General features: G+C 43.1%; 1 protein-coding gene across 3 annotated transcripts; it reads left to right on the top strand.

Annotated features, from left to right (window-relative positions):
* Positions 1-5,091: 5,091 nt before the first annotated feature.
* On the top strand, positions 5,092-14,473 carry SLITRK4 (SLIT and NTRK like family member 4). 3 transcript variants are annotated; one of them, XM_064518269.1, is made up of 2 exons: positions 5,092-5,150; positions 7,744-14,473. In XM_064518269.1, exon 2 carries the CDS (start codon positions 7,794-7,796, stop codon positions 10,305-10,307), a length of 2,514 nt encoding a protein of 837 aa, XP_064374339.1. In that variant the 5' UTR covers positions 5,092-5,150; positions 7,744-7,793; the 3' UTR covers positions 10,308-14,473. The 3 variants fall into 3 exon arrangements, with proteins under 3 accessions (XP_064374339.1, XP_064374338.1, XP_025961819.1); XM_064518268.1 differs by lacking the exon at positions 5,092-5,150 and adding an exon at positions 5,504-5,565; XM_026106034.2 differs by lacking the exon at positions 5,092-5,150 and adding an exon at positions 6,512-7,154.
* Positions 14,474-17,370: the final 2,897 nt, after the last annotated feature.

Genomic DNA, 17,370 nt, shown 5'->3' on the forward strand with positions numbered 1-17,370 from the left:
TATTATTCACATTCTGTGAATGTCAAGTGACCTCAACCCATCCAAGACTGACTGGAAGCCTTATAGGCAGGGCATTCATAGTGTAAATGGTAGTCCCTGTTCTACTGTAGAAGACAAGACAGTTTATTAGAAGCAAACAAAGACACAACCCTTGTCACATAGTACAAGACATTTTTCCCCTTCTTAGAAACCTCTTTCCTTCATATCCTCCATCATTTCCAACCAGTCAGATTTTTTTAAACTTGGTATTTCTGTGCCGTACATGTCTGTAGTTCTTTTACAGAGTTTGTAGGCCATTTGCTCAGGGAGGGATGAAGTATGATTTGATGATTCGGTATATTCAATACTGTCAGGGTTTCCTAGCATGGAATCCTTATTGTAAATATATTTCCTCTCTTGAGAAGTTAGTTCACTAAGCAGTTTCCACAGGAGAGCTGTGCACGACAACTTGCTTCCAGGTTTTGCATTTGACCTGATATCACACAGCCTTATGGAACAATGTCCCAGATAAGTTCTGCATATGATTTTTTTTTGTCTTCTGATTTCACACCTCTCTCAGTGGCTAGGGGGATAGGCCAAGCTTAGTTTCAGCCTCTGACAGTGAGCTGGAGGGCGAACAATCTCTGGGTAACTGAACATAGAGAAAGAAAAGAAATAAACAGGCACTGACGGCACTGCACTGGCATCTTGCAATTTAGCAAAATTAAATGCCTACCCACTGTGCCCTGACAGTAAAATCTGGCAAGAGTAGTGTTATGAAGCTGGACGTCCCCCCAGGCTGAGTTTGCAGAGAGAATTAGTCAGAAAGCCCTCTACCAGCAACATGCCCACTTTATCAAACGTTTAAGACAACAACTCGTTGCAAATGAGTGGAAATGAATGGAATGAAAAATGCCTGCCAGTCCCTGTTCAAGGGATGCATGCACTGCAGTTTTTCTCGGATGATGCTTTCCTGGAGCAGGTGATAGGTTACTTGCTGCAGATTGAAGAGGGCTTCTGGATAAAATGGAGTAAGTTAGGTGGAAATAATATGGAACCATGCAGAGACATATATTTGACAGCATTTCTTCCACTTTATTTAGCACAGTACTCTTTCACAGTGGTTCTGTCTTCAGTGTATTACAAACTCACACTGTTTCCTATCACACTGTACCTTTAAAAGGATGCACATGCAGAGACTCACTCTAGTACATGCAGACTTTTCAAGGATGCTTTGCCTCCCCCTCTTCTGACAGACAGTCTGGCTAAATACATAGAAGATGGGGGCAATGGGTGGAGTTAATGACTTTTTTTTCTCCTCGTAAGGCTATATCCTGTCAGTTAAAGTCCTAATACAAGACAGTGCTGTACAGTCGCTGCTGTATTTTGCTGTGTCAGTTGTTGTTTGCTGAATATGGCAGTTGTTGCTGATTTATCTGGGAGCAGAAAGATGTTGTAGACTTGTTAAACATAAATTGTTTAACCATAGAAACTCCAGAGGCAGAGAGAGCCCGGCATCAACCTGTGCTTGCCTTTTCAGAGACTGTCACCCAGCTTCCCCCGCATTTGGATGAGGTGGCTCCTCCTCCACCCTGGCCCTGTGCGCAGGACTGCAGCGTGGACTTTTGGTTCTTTGGGAAAAGGAAGGCATAGCATGTGGTGCTAACATAATAGTTATAAAGTAGAGCCTGATCGACAGAGATTCCCATCGATTTCTGGAGACTTTTTGTATGAGTTTCCATTGCTGGCATGACTATTTCCAACAAGAACAACCCAAATACCCCTGTGTGCACACTGCTTCTCTGCCAGGTGTCATTGTGGCAGCTGGATACACTGGGCTTGCTCACGGCTAGCACCGGGATGTATCTCAGCACAGGAACAAGGAACGTGTGCTCCTCCGCTGCTCGTGGCAGTTGCAATTTCTTTTGCCTTCTGATTTCAAGGGTCAGACGTGTGTGAGCCTTCAGTATCTCTGGTGAGTTCAAACGAGTGAGCACTTACCCGGTGCCATTTTCAGGATGACAGCAAAGTGAAAGGAACAGAGAGAGCTGAGAAGTGCGACTCAGTGCCTGCAGAAAGAGATGCCTCTGTGCCCAGAGGTAGCGTGAAGGTAGGCCGCTAGCAGCTGCAGGAAAGAAGAAAGCTCTGTACCTGCAGCCTAGGTTCAGACAGCCTTACCAAAGCACACCTCAGGCAAGTGTGTCTGGAAATACACCTGGAAATCTGCAAGAGCAAGTAGGATGTTTAACTCATATATCCCATCAGGTCATTTCTCTCTCAGAAACTTAACCTGAATGGAAAAAAAAAACCCAAAAACTTGATGCACAGAACTGCCTTGAACTTCAGCTGAAGCTGTGTGTGTGCATGTGTGCGTGTGTGCGTGCGTGTGCACGTGTGCGTGCGCGTGCCAAACAGCTCGAGGAAAACGCTCCCCAAGGCTTCTTGCTGTGAGTGGGAGCCTCAGCATCTCTGCTGGCCTCTGCATTTTGATGATTCTGTTGCAGGAAAGCTTTTCTCCTGACAGACTTTGAAAGCACAGCTTTAGTCCCAGAAGTAAATCTGGAGAGGTAGGTGACTGAGCATGTCTGTGTGTTTAGAAGAAAAGTGTTGCTTAGAAGCTGTCAAAAATTTGAAAGGAAACAAAATATAAATAGGCTTATATGTAATCTCAGAGTAGATTGCATGGTGAATTTTAGTAGCCAAGAACAAAGAATTACCTTGCTATTCCATGAGCTTCTGTCTAGGTGCATCTATCAATAAGCTAATTGGCCTGGTACTGAACGCCACCCTGCGTGTGTCTCCTTGGGTGGAGAGTAGGGTAGCTCACATTTCTACCATTTCTTCAGATATTTTTCTTTGTAAAAATTATGTTGCTAACCTATCTGTGTGCTGGCTTTTGCTCTCCTTTTGCTAAATTGAAGGAAAAACACACGCTCACGTGGCAAACAACAGACAGAGGAAAAAAAATCTTCAAGAGGGATGAGTGAGGTTGCATCATGGCAAGATGTTTAAGAAAAGGTTAGAGATGACAATAATGGACATGGTGTGTAGCCTGAATAATCTTGTAGACTGCAGGGAACCAGACCAGATAATCCAAGCTGCCCTTTCTGTCTCCACCATCTTCCAGCCACTATCTACCATCAGTCTACACAGAGACTTTCTACTGATGATGATGGAAATTCGACCCAGATCTCAAAGGGGAGGCACAGCCCAGCGAGGCTAGGATGGAAACCGTTAAAGTGAATTACGCCTTGCGCATGTCATTGTCTTGGATCTCAGTCCTGACTTTGAGCTTGTGCCTAGGTCTTGATTGCCAAAATTATCTTTGGTTTGCTGTATTTTTCAGGCTGAATGCTGATATATAAGCCTAGTTCTCACTGGATTTGACATGTTGTAGATTAGGACGAGTAGCTTGGAAACCACTTAAATAAGATTTACAGGAGAAGTTATTTTTTGTAACTGCAAATTAGAAATAAATATAAAAATGAATCATATTAAAATCCTAACAATGAAATTGTACAGCATAACTAAATTTCATTCTAAGATATGTTCTACAACATCATAAACTTATGTCATTGTCAATAACCATTTATAATAGAAGCATCAAAAATTATTTAGTTTTGGTGAAATACAGTGCTCTTAGACACTTACTCATTTCATGGTTTACTTAGTTGAAACGTGCTCCTTTGTTGTTTGTTGTTTGATTTTTGGTTCACTCTCTAAGCAGTTGATTGAATGGTGGTGGGAGTAGTGATCTGTCTTTGATATTATCTAAATACCGTTTTACCTATTAAATAAGCAAGGAATTAGTTTAACATCCAGCTTAATGTAGTTGGTTTAACAAAGCTGGCACCTTAATCTTTACACCTGCATTTCTGTACCTGTTGTTAAAATAGCCTTATAAGCCAGGTATTTTCCTAAATGAATTTTATTATAGACCTTTGCTCTCTATTCCATAAGTTTATTTGAAGAAAGAGTTTGAGAAATTCAGCTTACACTGTACAGAAATGCTTTTAAACTGGGCCTTTTGTATACTTATGTACCCTTTTATGAGAATAGTAGTTTGTTAATGGTTCAACAATTAAGGGAGTTTACATTTTAAAGACTTCAGTTTTTAATTGGTTGAATATTAAGCACAAATCATTTTCAGATCTGTTGTGATATGCAAATTATTGATGCCTCAGCTGCATTTGCTTTCAGGTATCAGTCTATCCGCATAATGAAAAATAACATTCTGCAATTATTTCAATTAGATGCAGTCAGCCTTCGGAGCAAGCTATTTATTTCATTTCTGTAAATGAAGAAAGCAGTTGCTGCTTTCCCTTCCCTGATGTTTACTGCCCAGAACTACCACTCACAGCTGGTATGTGTGCAATACATAAACAGCTTTCTAACTGAATTACATTAACGTTCACAGTAAAGGACAAACAGTTGAACTCCTCTTGCAGGATTTCATTTGGTTAACTGACTCTTCCGCCTCGGAAAGAGATGTCACCTTGTTTGGGGGTGTTCATTACCATTCAGATTACGTTATGAAATGCAGAGTAAATAGGAGTTCTTAATCAGCAGAATCTGTTTTGCACAAGTGCATAACATTGGAGGGTTTTTTTCACCAGGCTGCAGCTGTTACCTGGGGCAGAGGGGGAATTTCACCTAACCAGAAAGCAGGATACACGGATAGCTGTGTTGTCTCAAGAACGGGTCGGGTATGTCTCCTCACAGCGATTTTGTTCCATAATTGCAATTCGCATTAAATGCAGCAAATGTTGCCGTCCTGCCCACTCAGTTCCACCTCTACTTTCTTTCGGGGGGGGGGGGGGGGGCGACTGTCAGAAGAGATGACGGGGGGGGGGGGCCCTTTCCTTCCCCTCTTCCCCCGCATTTCCAGGCGGCGGTGCTCGGCGGCGGGAGCCCGGCGCGGGGCGGCACCGGCATCGGCACCGGCACCGGCACCGATCCGGCCGTCCCCGCGCCCGCGCCCGTCCCCGCACTTGTGGCTGCGCGGCCCATGGCAGCGCCGCGGGGCGCCGCGCGGCAGCGCAGGTGGCGGCGGCGGCAGCGGGGCCCCGCCGCTCCCGCTCCCGCTCCCGCCGCTCCCGCCGCCCCGGGGGGCGCCCGCCGCCCGCGCAGCGCCGCCGCCCCCGCCGCGCCGGCTTGAGCTCCGCGGGAAGGTAACGGCGTCCCGGCGGGGGGCGGCTTCGCGCCTGCGGGGTGCTCGGGCTGCTGCCGCGGACCGGCGTCTCCGCGCAGCGCCGGGGGGTGTTGTGCGGGGGGGGGCGTGCGCGGGCTGTGTGTGCGCGGCGCAGGGGAGGGGAGGGGAGGGGAGGGGGCTCCCTGCGTGCGGGGGGGCGCGGGCAGTGCGGTGGGAGCGGGCGCCCGTGCGCAGAGTTTCCTCCGGCCGCGGGAGCGCGGGGCGCCGCGGCGGCGGGGCAGGGCTGGGCTCGGCTCGGCTCGGCGGGACCCGCAGCACCGCGCCGCGCTGCGCGCCCGTCCCTGCCGTGCGCGGGGCTGCCCGGGGCGAGACCGCGCCGCGGGAGCGGCGGAGCGGCGCGGAACGGAGCGGGGCCGCGGCTCCCGGCCGCCGAGGTAGGGAAGGTGCCGCGCTCGCCGCGGAGCGCCGCCGCCGGGAGCATCGCCGGGGGAGGGCGGCCGCCCCTGCGGGCGTGAGTGCGGGCGGGGAGCGGGGCTGTGGCGGGGGCTGCCCGTACGCTGGCGGTTTAATCTTTTTTTTATTATTATTCCGGAGGTTTTGTTGTTATTACTATAATTATTATTGTTATTTTTAAGAGGGTGCGGGGGGGGGGGGGGGGACGCGAAGCCGAGCAGGCGACAGCGGCTTCCTCCCGGAGCCTCCTTCCCCGCGCGCTCGCCTCGCCCCCGCTCCGCGGAGCAGCGGCGCGGAGGCTCCGGGCAGCGGGGCCGAGCCGCCTCCTTTGCGGAGCGCCGGGCCGCGCCGGCGGAGGTGCGGGGCGACGGGGCAGGATCCGTGCCGCGGGGAGGGTGAGGGCGCTGCGGGCTGCACTTCGCGGAGGTGTTGGGCGGGGGGGCTGCGCCTTGTTGCAAGGGGGCGCGGGGCCGCGGGGCCGCTTCTCACCCGGCGTGTGCTGCGCTGTGCTGCGCGGCGGGTGCGCGGCAGCGTCGCTCCTCCCTTCCCCCGCCGGGGGCAGGGGGCGACGGGGCGCCCGCGGCAGAGGGGAGCCGGCACCAGCCGGGCCGGCTCCGGCCACGGTGTTGCGGCAAAAGATTGCGGTAGTGTCTGCGCTCCTGGCCGGGCTCGCCGACCCGCCGCCAGCGCCGCGCAGCGCCCGGGGTCCCGCGGCGGCCGCGCTGCGCGCCCGCTCGGCGGAGCGCGGGGCCGGCGGAGCTGCGGTGGAGCAACGGGGGCGGCCGCGGCGGGGCATCGGGCTGCCCCCGGGCCGGGGGCCGCGGCCGCCGCTCTGCTGCCCGCGCTGCCCGCTGCCTGCGCGACCCCTTCCGCCCCCCTTCCCCGCTCCCCTCTGTGCCTCTTCCCAGCGCCCCCCTCTCCCCCTCGCGTCCTCCTGTCCTCCCCCCCTTCCTGCCTTGCCCTCCCTCCCGGGTCCCCCGGCTCATCCTCCCCTCCTTGCGGCTCCCTCCAGCCCGATTCTCCTCCCTCCAGCTGCCTCCTGCTCCCTCCACTTCCATCCCGGCTCCCTCCTCACGACTCGGGTGCTTCCCACAGTGAGAAAGGAAAGTGGCAAGTTGGGAAGCGGGGGAATGGGGAAGGTGGGGGAAGCAATTGATTATTGACTGGTTTGTTTAGGAGAAAATCAGCCTGTAACTCGGAGGAAATCCTGTGGCTTCAGTTTTTCTGAGTGAAAAATGGCAGCTCAGCTGGCCTGGCTGTATGCAAAGGGCTCTTGAAAGCCACCTCTGTATCAGTGCAGGGATGAGAGCAAATTACATAAGCTTTTTTTTAAAAAAAAAAAAAAAAGTTGTTCTTCTCAGGTTTCAGTAGTGTCAGGCTGGTGAATTGTGACTTTGTTTCGCCCTGTAAGTCAGGGTGTTGTTGATATTCCTGGGGTCGGGACTGTATGCCTGTGCATGCTGCTTCCACATCTGTGTGCCTCCATTGGTTGCCTAGAGCTGATCTTCTCATTTTATGGACAGTTCATTGTATCTCTGTGATCGATTTACCACCTATTTACTTAAACTAGGTAAAATAAGTGACAGAAACAATGTGCATGCATGCCTATGTATCCTCTGAGTGAATTTCAGTATGAACGTAGTGGTATCTGTATGCGTCGATGCTATAGATATATATACATTGAGTGTGGACACTGCTTTTTTTGCCAGCAGCTTCGTCCTTTCTATACTGTGCTATCCCAACCCAGATTCTTGGGCATGCATAACTTTAGCTTTTTTTGGTTAACATTCCTGAAATGCACGGCAACATGTGAGCAGTGCAGGATTGACAAGAGTAAATGTGCATAAAATTGGAATCTCCTTTGGTTATTTTACTTTGGTAGTTATGCATGTTTGGTGTGTAAGAAAGAGAAATAACCTTACAAAGTTGTTTGTATTTGTCTACAGAGATTTACATTCCGTATTTGAAATTCTAGCTCCCATGTATTTGTTTGGGTTGTTAAAACCTTTCATGTTGTTTGAAATTCAGTGCTTGTAGTTTATCTATAATCCTTGGCAGGTACAGTAGCTCAGTGGAGTACAATTTTTAACCCAAATGACTTTTTGGAACAATGACAACTGAAAAACGCTTTCTTTTTTCTTTCCTTCTTTCTTCTTTAGATTCTTTATCTTTGTTCAGGAGCCTAAGGTTGCTTGCTGATCACAAGAAGATGTTTCTGTGGCTCTTTCTGGTTCTGTCATCTCCAGTTTCTTCTACAACTGCAGATGCTGATTTATCTGTGGAAATTTGCAATGTTTGCTCCTGTGTGTCAGTTGAGAATGTACTCTATGTCAACTGTGAGAAGGTTGCAGTCTACAGACCAAATCAGCTTAAACCACCATGGTCTAATTTTTACCACCTCAACTTTCAAAACAACCTGCTAATTGTTCTATATCCAAATACCTTTCTTAATTTTACACACGCGGTGTCCTTGCAACTGGGTAATAATAAATTACAGAACATTGAGGGAGGAGCATTCCTGGGTCTTAGTGCATTAAAGCAGTTGCACTTGAACAACAATGAATTAAAGATTCTCCGAGCTGATACCTTCCTTGGCATAGAGAACTTGGAGTATCTCCAAGCTGACTACAATTTAATCAAGTTTATTGAACGGGGAGCCTTCAATAAGCTTCACAAGCTGAAAGTCCTCATCCTTAATGACAATCTGATTTCATTCCTTCCTGATAATATTTTTCGATTTGCTTCTCTAACCCATCTGGATATACGAGGTAATCGAATACAGAAGCTTCCATACATTGGGGTTCTGGAACACATTGGGCGAATTGTTGAATTGCAGCTGGAAGACAACCCTTGGAATTGTACTTGTGATTTGTTGCCTTTGAAAGCGTGGCTGGAGAACATGCCCTATAACATCTACATTGGCGAAGCTATCTGTGAGACACCCAGTGACTTGTATGGAAGGCTGCTGAAAGAAACCAACAAGCAAGAGCTGTGCTCCATGGGGACGGGGAGCGACTTTGACGTGCGCATTCTGCCTCCCTCGCAGCTAGAGCCGGGTTACAGCACGCCTAATGGCCACACTACGCAGACATCAATGCACAGATTAGTCACAAAGCCTCCGAAAACTACAAATCCTTCAAAGATCTCGGGGATAGTAGCAGGCAAAGCACTATCCAATCGCAATCTCAGTCAAATCGTCTCTTATCAGACCAGGGTGCCTCCTTTAACGCCTTGTCCAGTCCCCTGTGTTTGCAAAACACATCCTTCTGACCTGGGATTAAGTGTAAATTGCCAAGAAAGAAATATAGAATCAATGGCCGAACTCATACCAAAACCCTCAAATGCCAAGAAACTGCACGTAAATGGCAATTACATTAAGGATGTATACACCACAGACTTCACTGAGTTCGAGGGGCTGGATTTACTACATTTAGGCAGTAATCGGATTTCAGTAATCAAAGGAGAAGTTTTCCGCAACCTTACGAATTTACGGAGATTGTATCTCAATGGCAATCAGATAGAGCGTCTGAGCCCAGAAATGTTTGCTGGCCTCCACAATTTGCAGTATCTGTATTTGGAATACAATGTTATCAAAGAAATCTTAGCAGGCACTTTTGACTTAATGCCAAATTTGCAGTTGCTCTACCTGAACAATAATCTTCTACGCAGCTTGCCAGCATACATTTTTGCTGGTGCACCGCTTGCTAGACTGAATCTGAGGAACAATCATTTCATGTATTTACCTGTAAGTGGCGTTCTTGATCAGCTAAAATCTTTGACACAAATTGATTTGGAAGGTAATCCATGGGACTGCACGTGTGATTTAGTTGCTTTAAAACTGTGGCTTGAAAAACTAAACGAAGGTATTGTGGTGAAGGAATTGAAATGTGAAACACCTGTACAGTTTGCTAACATTGAACTTAAGTCTCTGAAAAATGAGATCCTCTGTCCTAAACTCTTAAACAAGCCATCTGCTCTGTTCTCTAGTCCTGTGCCTGCTGTCACTTTTACAACACCGCTGGGACCAGTTCGGAGTCCTCCTGGGGGCCCAGTCCCATTGTCCATCCTCATCTTAAGCATATTAGTTGTGCTTATTTTAACAGTGTTTGTTGCTTTTTGTCTTCTTGTTTTTGTGCTTCGGCGCAACAAAAAACCAACTGTAAAGCACGAAGGGATTGGAAATCAAGAATGCAGTTCTATGCAACTGCAGCTAAGAAAGCACGATCACAAATCGAACAAAAAAGACGGACTGGGTGCAGAGGCCTTCATTCCTCAAACCATCGAGCAGATGAGCAAAAGTCATACCTGTGGCTTAAAGGAATCTGAAACGGGCTTCACGTTTGCTGATCCACCAGGGCAAAAAGTCATTCTGAGAAATATTAATGACAAAGAGAAAGATTTATTGCATGTGGATACCAGAAAAAGACTTAGCACAATTGATGAACTGGATGAATTATTCCCTGGGAGGGATTCCAATGTATTTATTCAGAATTTTCTTGAAAGTAAAAAAGAATACAACAGTATAGGGGTCAGTGGCTTTGAAATACGTTACCCAGAGAAACAACAAGACAAAAAAAACAAGAAATCTCTAATAGGTGGTAATCATAGTAAAATTGTAGTAGAACAAAGAAAGAGTGAATATTTTGAACTGAAAGCTAAACTTCAAGGTTCACCTGACTACCTGCAAGTCCTTGAAGAACAAACAGCTTTGAATAAAATATAGGTCATGCAATCTTATTGCCTACAGAGGACATTTATTTAATAATGAAAGTGCCTTTTGTTGACTTTTAACTTCCAAATACTATATTATATTGATAGGCATAGAGGCAGGGGTATCCAAGGGTATCTGATTAACTGTAGCTGCATATGATTTGTCCAGTAGAGGAGAAATTCCTTAATAGGTTTTACTACATAAAGCTCATGCCCTGTGGAATCTTGTAGGGATACTGCAAACTCTATTGCCAAAGGGATGCTTTATACATGTTACACTGAATTTAACCTCAAGAGGCATATATGTTTTGTACCTTAAATGCGAAACCTTCGTCTCCTTGTGATTTGTTAGAGCAAACACAAGAAACCTGGTACTGCTGTTTGTACCTCAGCTGGGTCCTTCATCCTGCACGTGGATTTAAGTTGGTGGAACTGGAGTAATCCTTTGATTTGTGGTGTTGTAATGGCACTGTTTAAAGATTATCTGAAAAGTAACAAGCATGCAAAGAGAGAACATTCGATAGTATGTGTAAATTGGTTACATTTATGGCCTGCATCTTGAAACCACTGGAATTATAATGTTAAAGTGTGCAAATATTTGTTTAAAATATACCATGCATTACATACCGATGAAATAAATTTGACCACTTGAAACATACCTGTCTATACATAAAATTAAAAAAAAAAGATAACCTGACTTCTGCAGCATTTGTGGTGATCTGAAGAAAATATTTGATGTTTATGCAGAATCTGTTGCAAGACTCATCTCCAATTAAAACTAGAGTTCCTTCTCAGTTATGTGAAATGCTTGCAACCCTAACGGGTTTTCCAAAATTGTCGAAGTGCTTACTGTGTGAGCGTAGCAGAAACTATTTTTGTAATATAATTCATATTTATGAAATACTTTGTATACTAAATAGGAAAATATGTACTCCTTAATATGTATTTAATATGCCTGACTTGTTTTCCTGATCACAATGCATTAATCATTCAATATAAATAAAAACAGAACAATATACCAAACAGAAACTGGGGATGTAATATATAGAATTATCCAGAATTAAGTGATCAGGTATAATAATAATAAAATTGTTCTGTATTATTATTGTGAAATTAGCATATTATCTTATTTCAGATTTGTTACCAATGGTGCATTTTAAAATAGATTCATTAGTTTTTTAGTATTGTGTCTCAGGCAATTACTTGCCATCGGTTGTCTTGCTTTTCAGGGTTCTACAGCTTAATCTAAATAGTTTTCACTACAAGTATTTACAGGAATTCATGGCAAGGGTAATATTTTAATTGTATATGCATCAATTTTTCTGTTCTTACTATCTGTCTGACTGCTCTCAATCAGAAAATCTATCAGAACAGTAAACTCTATGGCAAATCACATCTATTTAAAACCACGCTGTAAAATGAATATAGTGGTCTCAGTTCAGTTTGGAGTGTTGTGTAGTTCATATGTATAGGGAGTAAAAACTTGCCTTTGTGAAAGCTGATTCTGAAGAGCTAGGTGAAAAAAAAAGAAAGCAGTTGGGAGAATGGAAAATACCCACTTTTATCTCACAGATAGATGGTAGCTTGAGATGAGAGTAGAGATGTACTTGGTGAAGTATCATACAGAAAATCTGTACTATGAGATGTAACATAAGTTCGTTGATATGAACAGGAATTTTTTTCATTCATTTCAATGAGCTTTGGATAAGACCCTCTATCTCCTTTGCTTCCAGAAACTTTTTTCCATTCACCTTTTATAATCAATAAATAAATCAATCAAGATTAGTAGGAAATAAGCATGAATGTTTTTCATGAATTTGAAACTAGCAAATATTGCAGCAAGACCCATGCTACTGTGGGTAAGGCTGTATCAGCTTTTTGCATTATAAACCTCTAATTTCAGGGCTTTATGACACTGCTGTAAAATTTTTATTCTGGTATGATACTTGGCAAACAGCCTGGAGTATATTTTTTAACAAAGTTTAAAAAATTTTAAAAAAGAAGCTTCTTTATTTAAAAGAAAGCAAAGAGACATTTTCTACTTTCAGACGCATTTGTTTATGCTCTTGTGACCTAGAAAGAGGGTTGTTTTATTATTTTCTCCATAACATAAAGTATATAAATGACTTCAAATAATAAAATGATAACAAATAAATGGCTGAGTTTATCTTTCAAAAAGCTGCTGTTATCCATGCACAATAATTTACTTAATTCAAAATGTCATAGGGTTTTTCAGGAGATGGTTACTATGCATATATGCATTTTTGGCATAAAAAGTTCCTCGCTGCCCATTGATGCAATATATTGCCAAGGCTTTAAGGAGAGCATTTGAGCTTATTGTTTCAGGAGTCTGCGGCTTGAGGGGTGTTGAAGGCGGCCGGCCGTGGTGGCCCGTCACGGCTCCGTGGCAGCCGGGTGGTACGGGGTCGCTCGACCCCCCTCTGCCCAGGCTGCAGGCTTTGGGGTATGTTGAGGTTCACTGGGACTTGCCAAGGCTGAGGCTCGTGACACCCTTCGGCACGCTGTCGCAAGCTGTTGTGCTTTGTCCCGTACCCTTCTGGTGAGAGGCAGAGTTCAAAAAGCATGTGAAAATAGCAAATAAACTAAGACTCTGAGGTGATGTTAAAAACCGATGTGCTCATGACTGGTGTTGCCCTGAGCTAAAAGAGCAGTTGGCAAGCAACCATACCTTCCTCAGCTAGGTAAATTGAGTTTATTTTCCTCTCTTCTTGTGGCGAAGTCTTCTATTTGCTGATTAAGAGAGGAAGAACTGTACTGTTATTCTGGGTCAGATTTTCCTACTCATTAAAGTCTCAAACTAGCAGAAGCATTTAAGCTTAACCTAGATCATATGCTATGGTACTAGTCATGAGCTTAAAATGAAACACTTGCTCAAGAGAGGGTTTAGGTGGAGTTTTGTCATTTACTTCAAAAACGGAGCAGGCACAGAAATGTTACTGTGTGTAACAGTAATCCGTCGAGTCCGGTTGTCTAACCGCACACCGGCGATCGCTTTTCTCCCGTGAGTTGTCCAGTGACTCTTTCGGGATTATGCAGTTGAGTGTAGGTTCACCAGCATCAAAAAGGTTGCACAGTCTGGACCTTCCCATAGAAATTGTTCTGTAGTGTTTTACATGTATGGTGCAATATGTAGGCATAATAATGTGAGTGAAGAACGCAGAAGCTGGCAAAACGCTGTTTCTGTGATGTTGTTACTTTGAATGACAACCGTAATGTCAATTTATTTCCTCCATGGTTTGAGACAGTGTATGTGTCTATGCAGCAGTTTTAGTGTAACGTCCATTCAAATCTACAGTCAGCCTATCTGGGAAAGTGACTCTTCTGATGTGGCTCAACAGATCTGTCTGCTCGCTATATTGGTTTGAGTGGCCACGCTTGTAAAATGGCTGTTAAGACCCATAGACATGAACTAAATCAGCGAAGGTGTTAACATAATCTGTTGTGTTCATTGTATTATAAAGAAGTTTACATTTTTTAAAATGAAATCAATAAAGTATAATCATTTCCTTGAAAAAGAAAACGTTTGTGCAGTTTTATCAGAAAGCAACTATTATGGTGCAAGAACGCAAGGCCGTTAGACAATTTACATCTTATTTAGTGTTTCTGATTACCAGTAAATACATTTGAAATCTAATGTTAAAAAATTCTTTTTTCCATGTTTTTTTTTTTTTTTTTTTGAAAAAAGCCATAAGGACAGTATAAATTATGAACAGCATGGCCTTGTGAATACTGTTAACAAATGTTTCAGAATTAGTGAAACACATCCAGAACTTGATGGTAGTATAATATCTATAATATTTTTTGCATGATTTGTACATTGATACTGTATGAAATGAGCACAGTGAGTTTTTTTTTTTTTGTTGTTGCATCCAAAGAGGTGGGAAGGAAATACAACAAGAATGTATTTATAATCACTCTATTTTGAAATAAAGTAAAGAAAACAAAACATATTGTTTTTACCCTGCTTCGATCATTCCTATTTTAGATTAGTTTATAATAAAAATAGTTACTTTTAACATCCAGTCCAATGTAAAACAAAGAAAACCCTTGTTTATGACTTCAGTTTGCCTTCAGCAACATGAAAATATTAGCCAGTATTAACTTAAAAATTTGTATGAAGTATTAATAAAATTGTTTGGTGCAATGGTATCTCTGAAACTACGGTTTGTTGAATGCCTGTAATATTCTCTTTCAGATTATTTGTATATGGGGGAAAGAGAATCTATTGAGTAGTTAAACATTAATGTCTTCTAATCACCTGGGACAGTTTATTTGTTGTTATTGTTTAATGAAAGTTTATCCTATTGTCTAACAAAATCCTCTTTGCCTCAGTTATAAAAATAGTGCCTCAGAAGTCAGTGGGACTTTCTGCATTAGTAACGTGAGCAGATTCTGTTTCTGGTTGGGTTCTGAGACCATCAACATAAAAGTGTTTGGAGGAACAATCACGTAATGCTAGGGGCATTTGCTTTGATTTTCTTCTCCCTTTCTCATTAATCACCTTGAATAAGACAGCTTTTTAGAGGAACAAAATTAATTTATCTTTAATCCCTTACCCAAAAAAAAAAAAAATCAATCCATACACCTTTTAACTAGGATGTTTTTTATAAATGAAAGTTGAAAAGGCATCTTTAGGTACTTTAACTTCCAAATTTAGATTTTGTAGTAAAACTGTTTTACAAAGTGTAATCAAAATCTTCATGGAAGGGGAGAAGAGCAGGAGCAGAACTATGTCTAGATTAAACTTTCCGCTGCTGTGCCAGGTTTAACATGCAGTATAATAGTAGTGAATGAGAGTCAGAATGGGATATGGACTAGAAAATCAGGACTTGATACTGATTTTTTTTTCCCCCCCCACCGCCAACTGCAGTGAAATGCTAGGAGCAAATCCATGGCATTCATGAGGAAAGTAAAGGCCTGCTCATATATTCAGTATGAGTTCTTTCTAAAGAAGAACTTGAGGATCAAGAGTAAATATCTATGTTTTGAAAATAATATGCATACAATATTTTCCTGAATGTGGAGGAACTCAACAGTTTTCTTGTAACATTTTTCCATTATTTATTCTTTATTTATAACTGCAATTCCTTCATCCTTTTGTATTCTGACTGATGCTGCATTGAGAAATAAAAATAGGAATACTAATGCTCAGGGCCAGACTCCTCTCAGAAATGGACTTCAGTGGAATCAAATCAGACTTAACCTGGTGAACACAAAAGCAGAAATTTACCATATTATTTAAGGAGTTGATCTATCTATCACTGAAATCAAAAAGAAGCCAGGTCGTATTTTTACAGAAATGTAACAAATTTGGCTCCAAGAAAGAAAATATAATCCTGCTTTTTGTTCCATTAATTTTTGTGGCAAAGCTATTATTAATTTTAAATAACAGTAGGACAGAATACAGTGTGGGAGCACTCCCATTTAACGTCAATGGGACTCTTTACTGATTCAAGAGCTGTAGACATTCTGCAAATATAGTGTGGGTACAAAACTATTTAAATTTCCTGTTTTAATACATAGACTTGCATTATACATCAGATAGTTTGCATTAAGATGAGACGTTTTATCTTCTCCATGTAATGGAACAAACTTACCTCACTCTTCTCCCTTATTAAAACAGGGACTTTATTGCAAGTATCTTCATTTTACAGTTAATTTTATTCATAGTCATTGGTAATATTTAAAATCATTTCTTTATTGCCTGGAAATAGTGCATTTTGAGTAGTCTGTTATTTCTAAAATACCACTCTTTAGTCACAGGCTGATGCTGTATTATATTGATTTTTTTCATTCTCTTTATATGAATTTTTGTAGTCGTTTAATACTAAATAATTTAAGAGCACAAATAATCAGAATAAGAAAAAGACACCTAACCGATACTACATATGCATTTGATTTATGTATGTATGTGTATGAATGTGTGTGTATACATCCACGTGTGTATGTGCCAAGACAGAAACTGGCATAAATCAACACTGATGAGCATACAAGTGTTTATAGGATTGACCCTGTGGTCTTTGCTTAATCAGAAAGCAAAAGGTGATGTCTTCCTTAGTAAGTTTTCCCTATCCACAAGCATTTCATTTCTTGATTTAATCTCATGTCATTTCCTAGAAATGTGTGCCCTATGACCTTCCAGGGCATCCTTCTACTTCATACTCTCATTTCACCTTCCAGTCCTTCACAGCTGAGTATTTGCCTGGACAATGATTAATAGCAGTTTCCAGAGAGAAATGGGCTTTGCGCATTTGAAAAAAACAAACAAACAAAAAATTAGAGGGACTTTTCTCGGTCGTTTCTGAGTCATATGAAATGACGTATGATCCAAAACAGAGAGGAATAGCTTCCCTTAGCAAGATTAGGGCTGGGCTTTTGAAGATGGAAGGTTATGGGTTCTCATGACTAAGGTGTACAGTGTAAAGTAAATGTGATTCCACCCTTTGAATGGTGATAGTTGTACTGTGGGCTAAACGCTGCAGATGTCTGCACCCATTTACCGAAGCTGGGTTTTGGTATCACTTGTCACTGAAGTGTCTTGAACAGGTTATTTAGGTTAAAACTGATATGATATGTATTTCTTAATGAGGCTTTTCATCAAGATGTGGATACATTTGTGTGTGCATTGGTAGTGTTTGGGTATGGAGGTTACTCCATATCTAATGTTTGTTGAGCAGTTTTTTTGGTAGAGACTTTCTTCGTGAGATACATTAGTGCTCGCATCTGAATATGAGTCGCTGCACAGTAAGTGCATCTCAATGTGGAGAGTCACGAAGGGCAGACGTTTTGACAGATTTTTGAGCTCTTCACTGCAAGAAACTGCAGGAAACAATGTACTGTACAGCAGATTTCCTTGCTCCCCGGCGGGATTTCAGAGACTCTGCGAGTCCTTCTCAGCAGGGCGTTCTTCTTGTCTACTCTCTACATGCCGCAAATAAGACTCCAGGTAGCCAGTCTGGTATATGTGCAGTGTGTGTTTGCTTTATACCCAAAAATAATTTTGAGGAAAAGAATGGGAGAAGAACACTCATTTTTCTGAAAAGCAAAACAGACTG

The sequence above is a fragment of the Dromaius novaehollandiae genome, chromosome 11, assembly GCF_036370855.1.
Source record: "Dromaius novaehollandiae isolate bDroNov1 chromosome 11, bDroNov1.hap1, whole genome shotgun sequence".
Taxonomy (NCBI): domain Eukaryota; kingdom Metazoa; phylum Chordata; class Aves; order Casuariiformes; family Dromaiidae; genus Dromaius; species Dromaius novaehollandiae.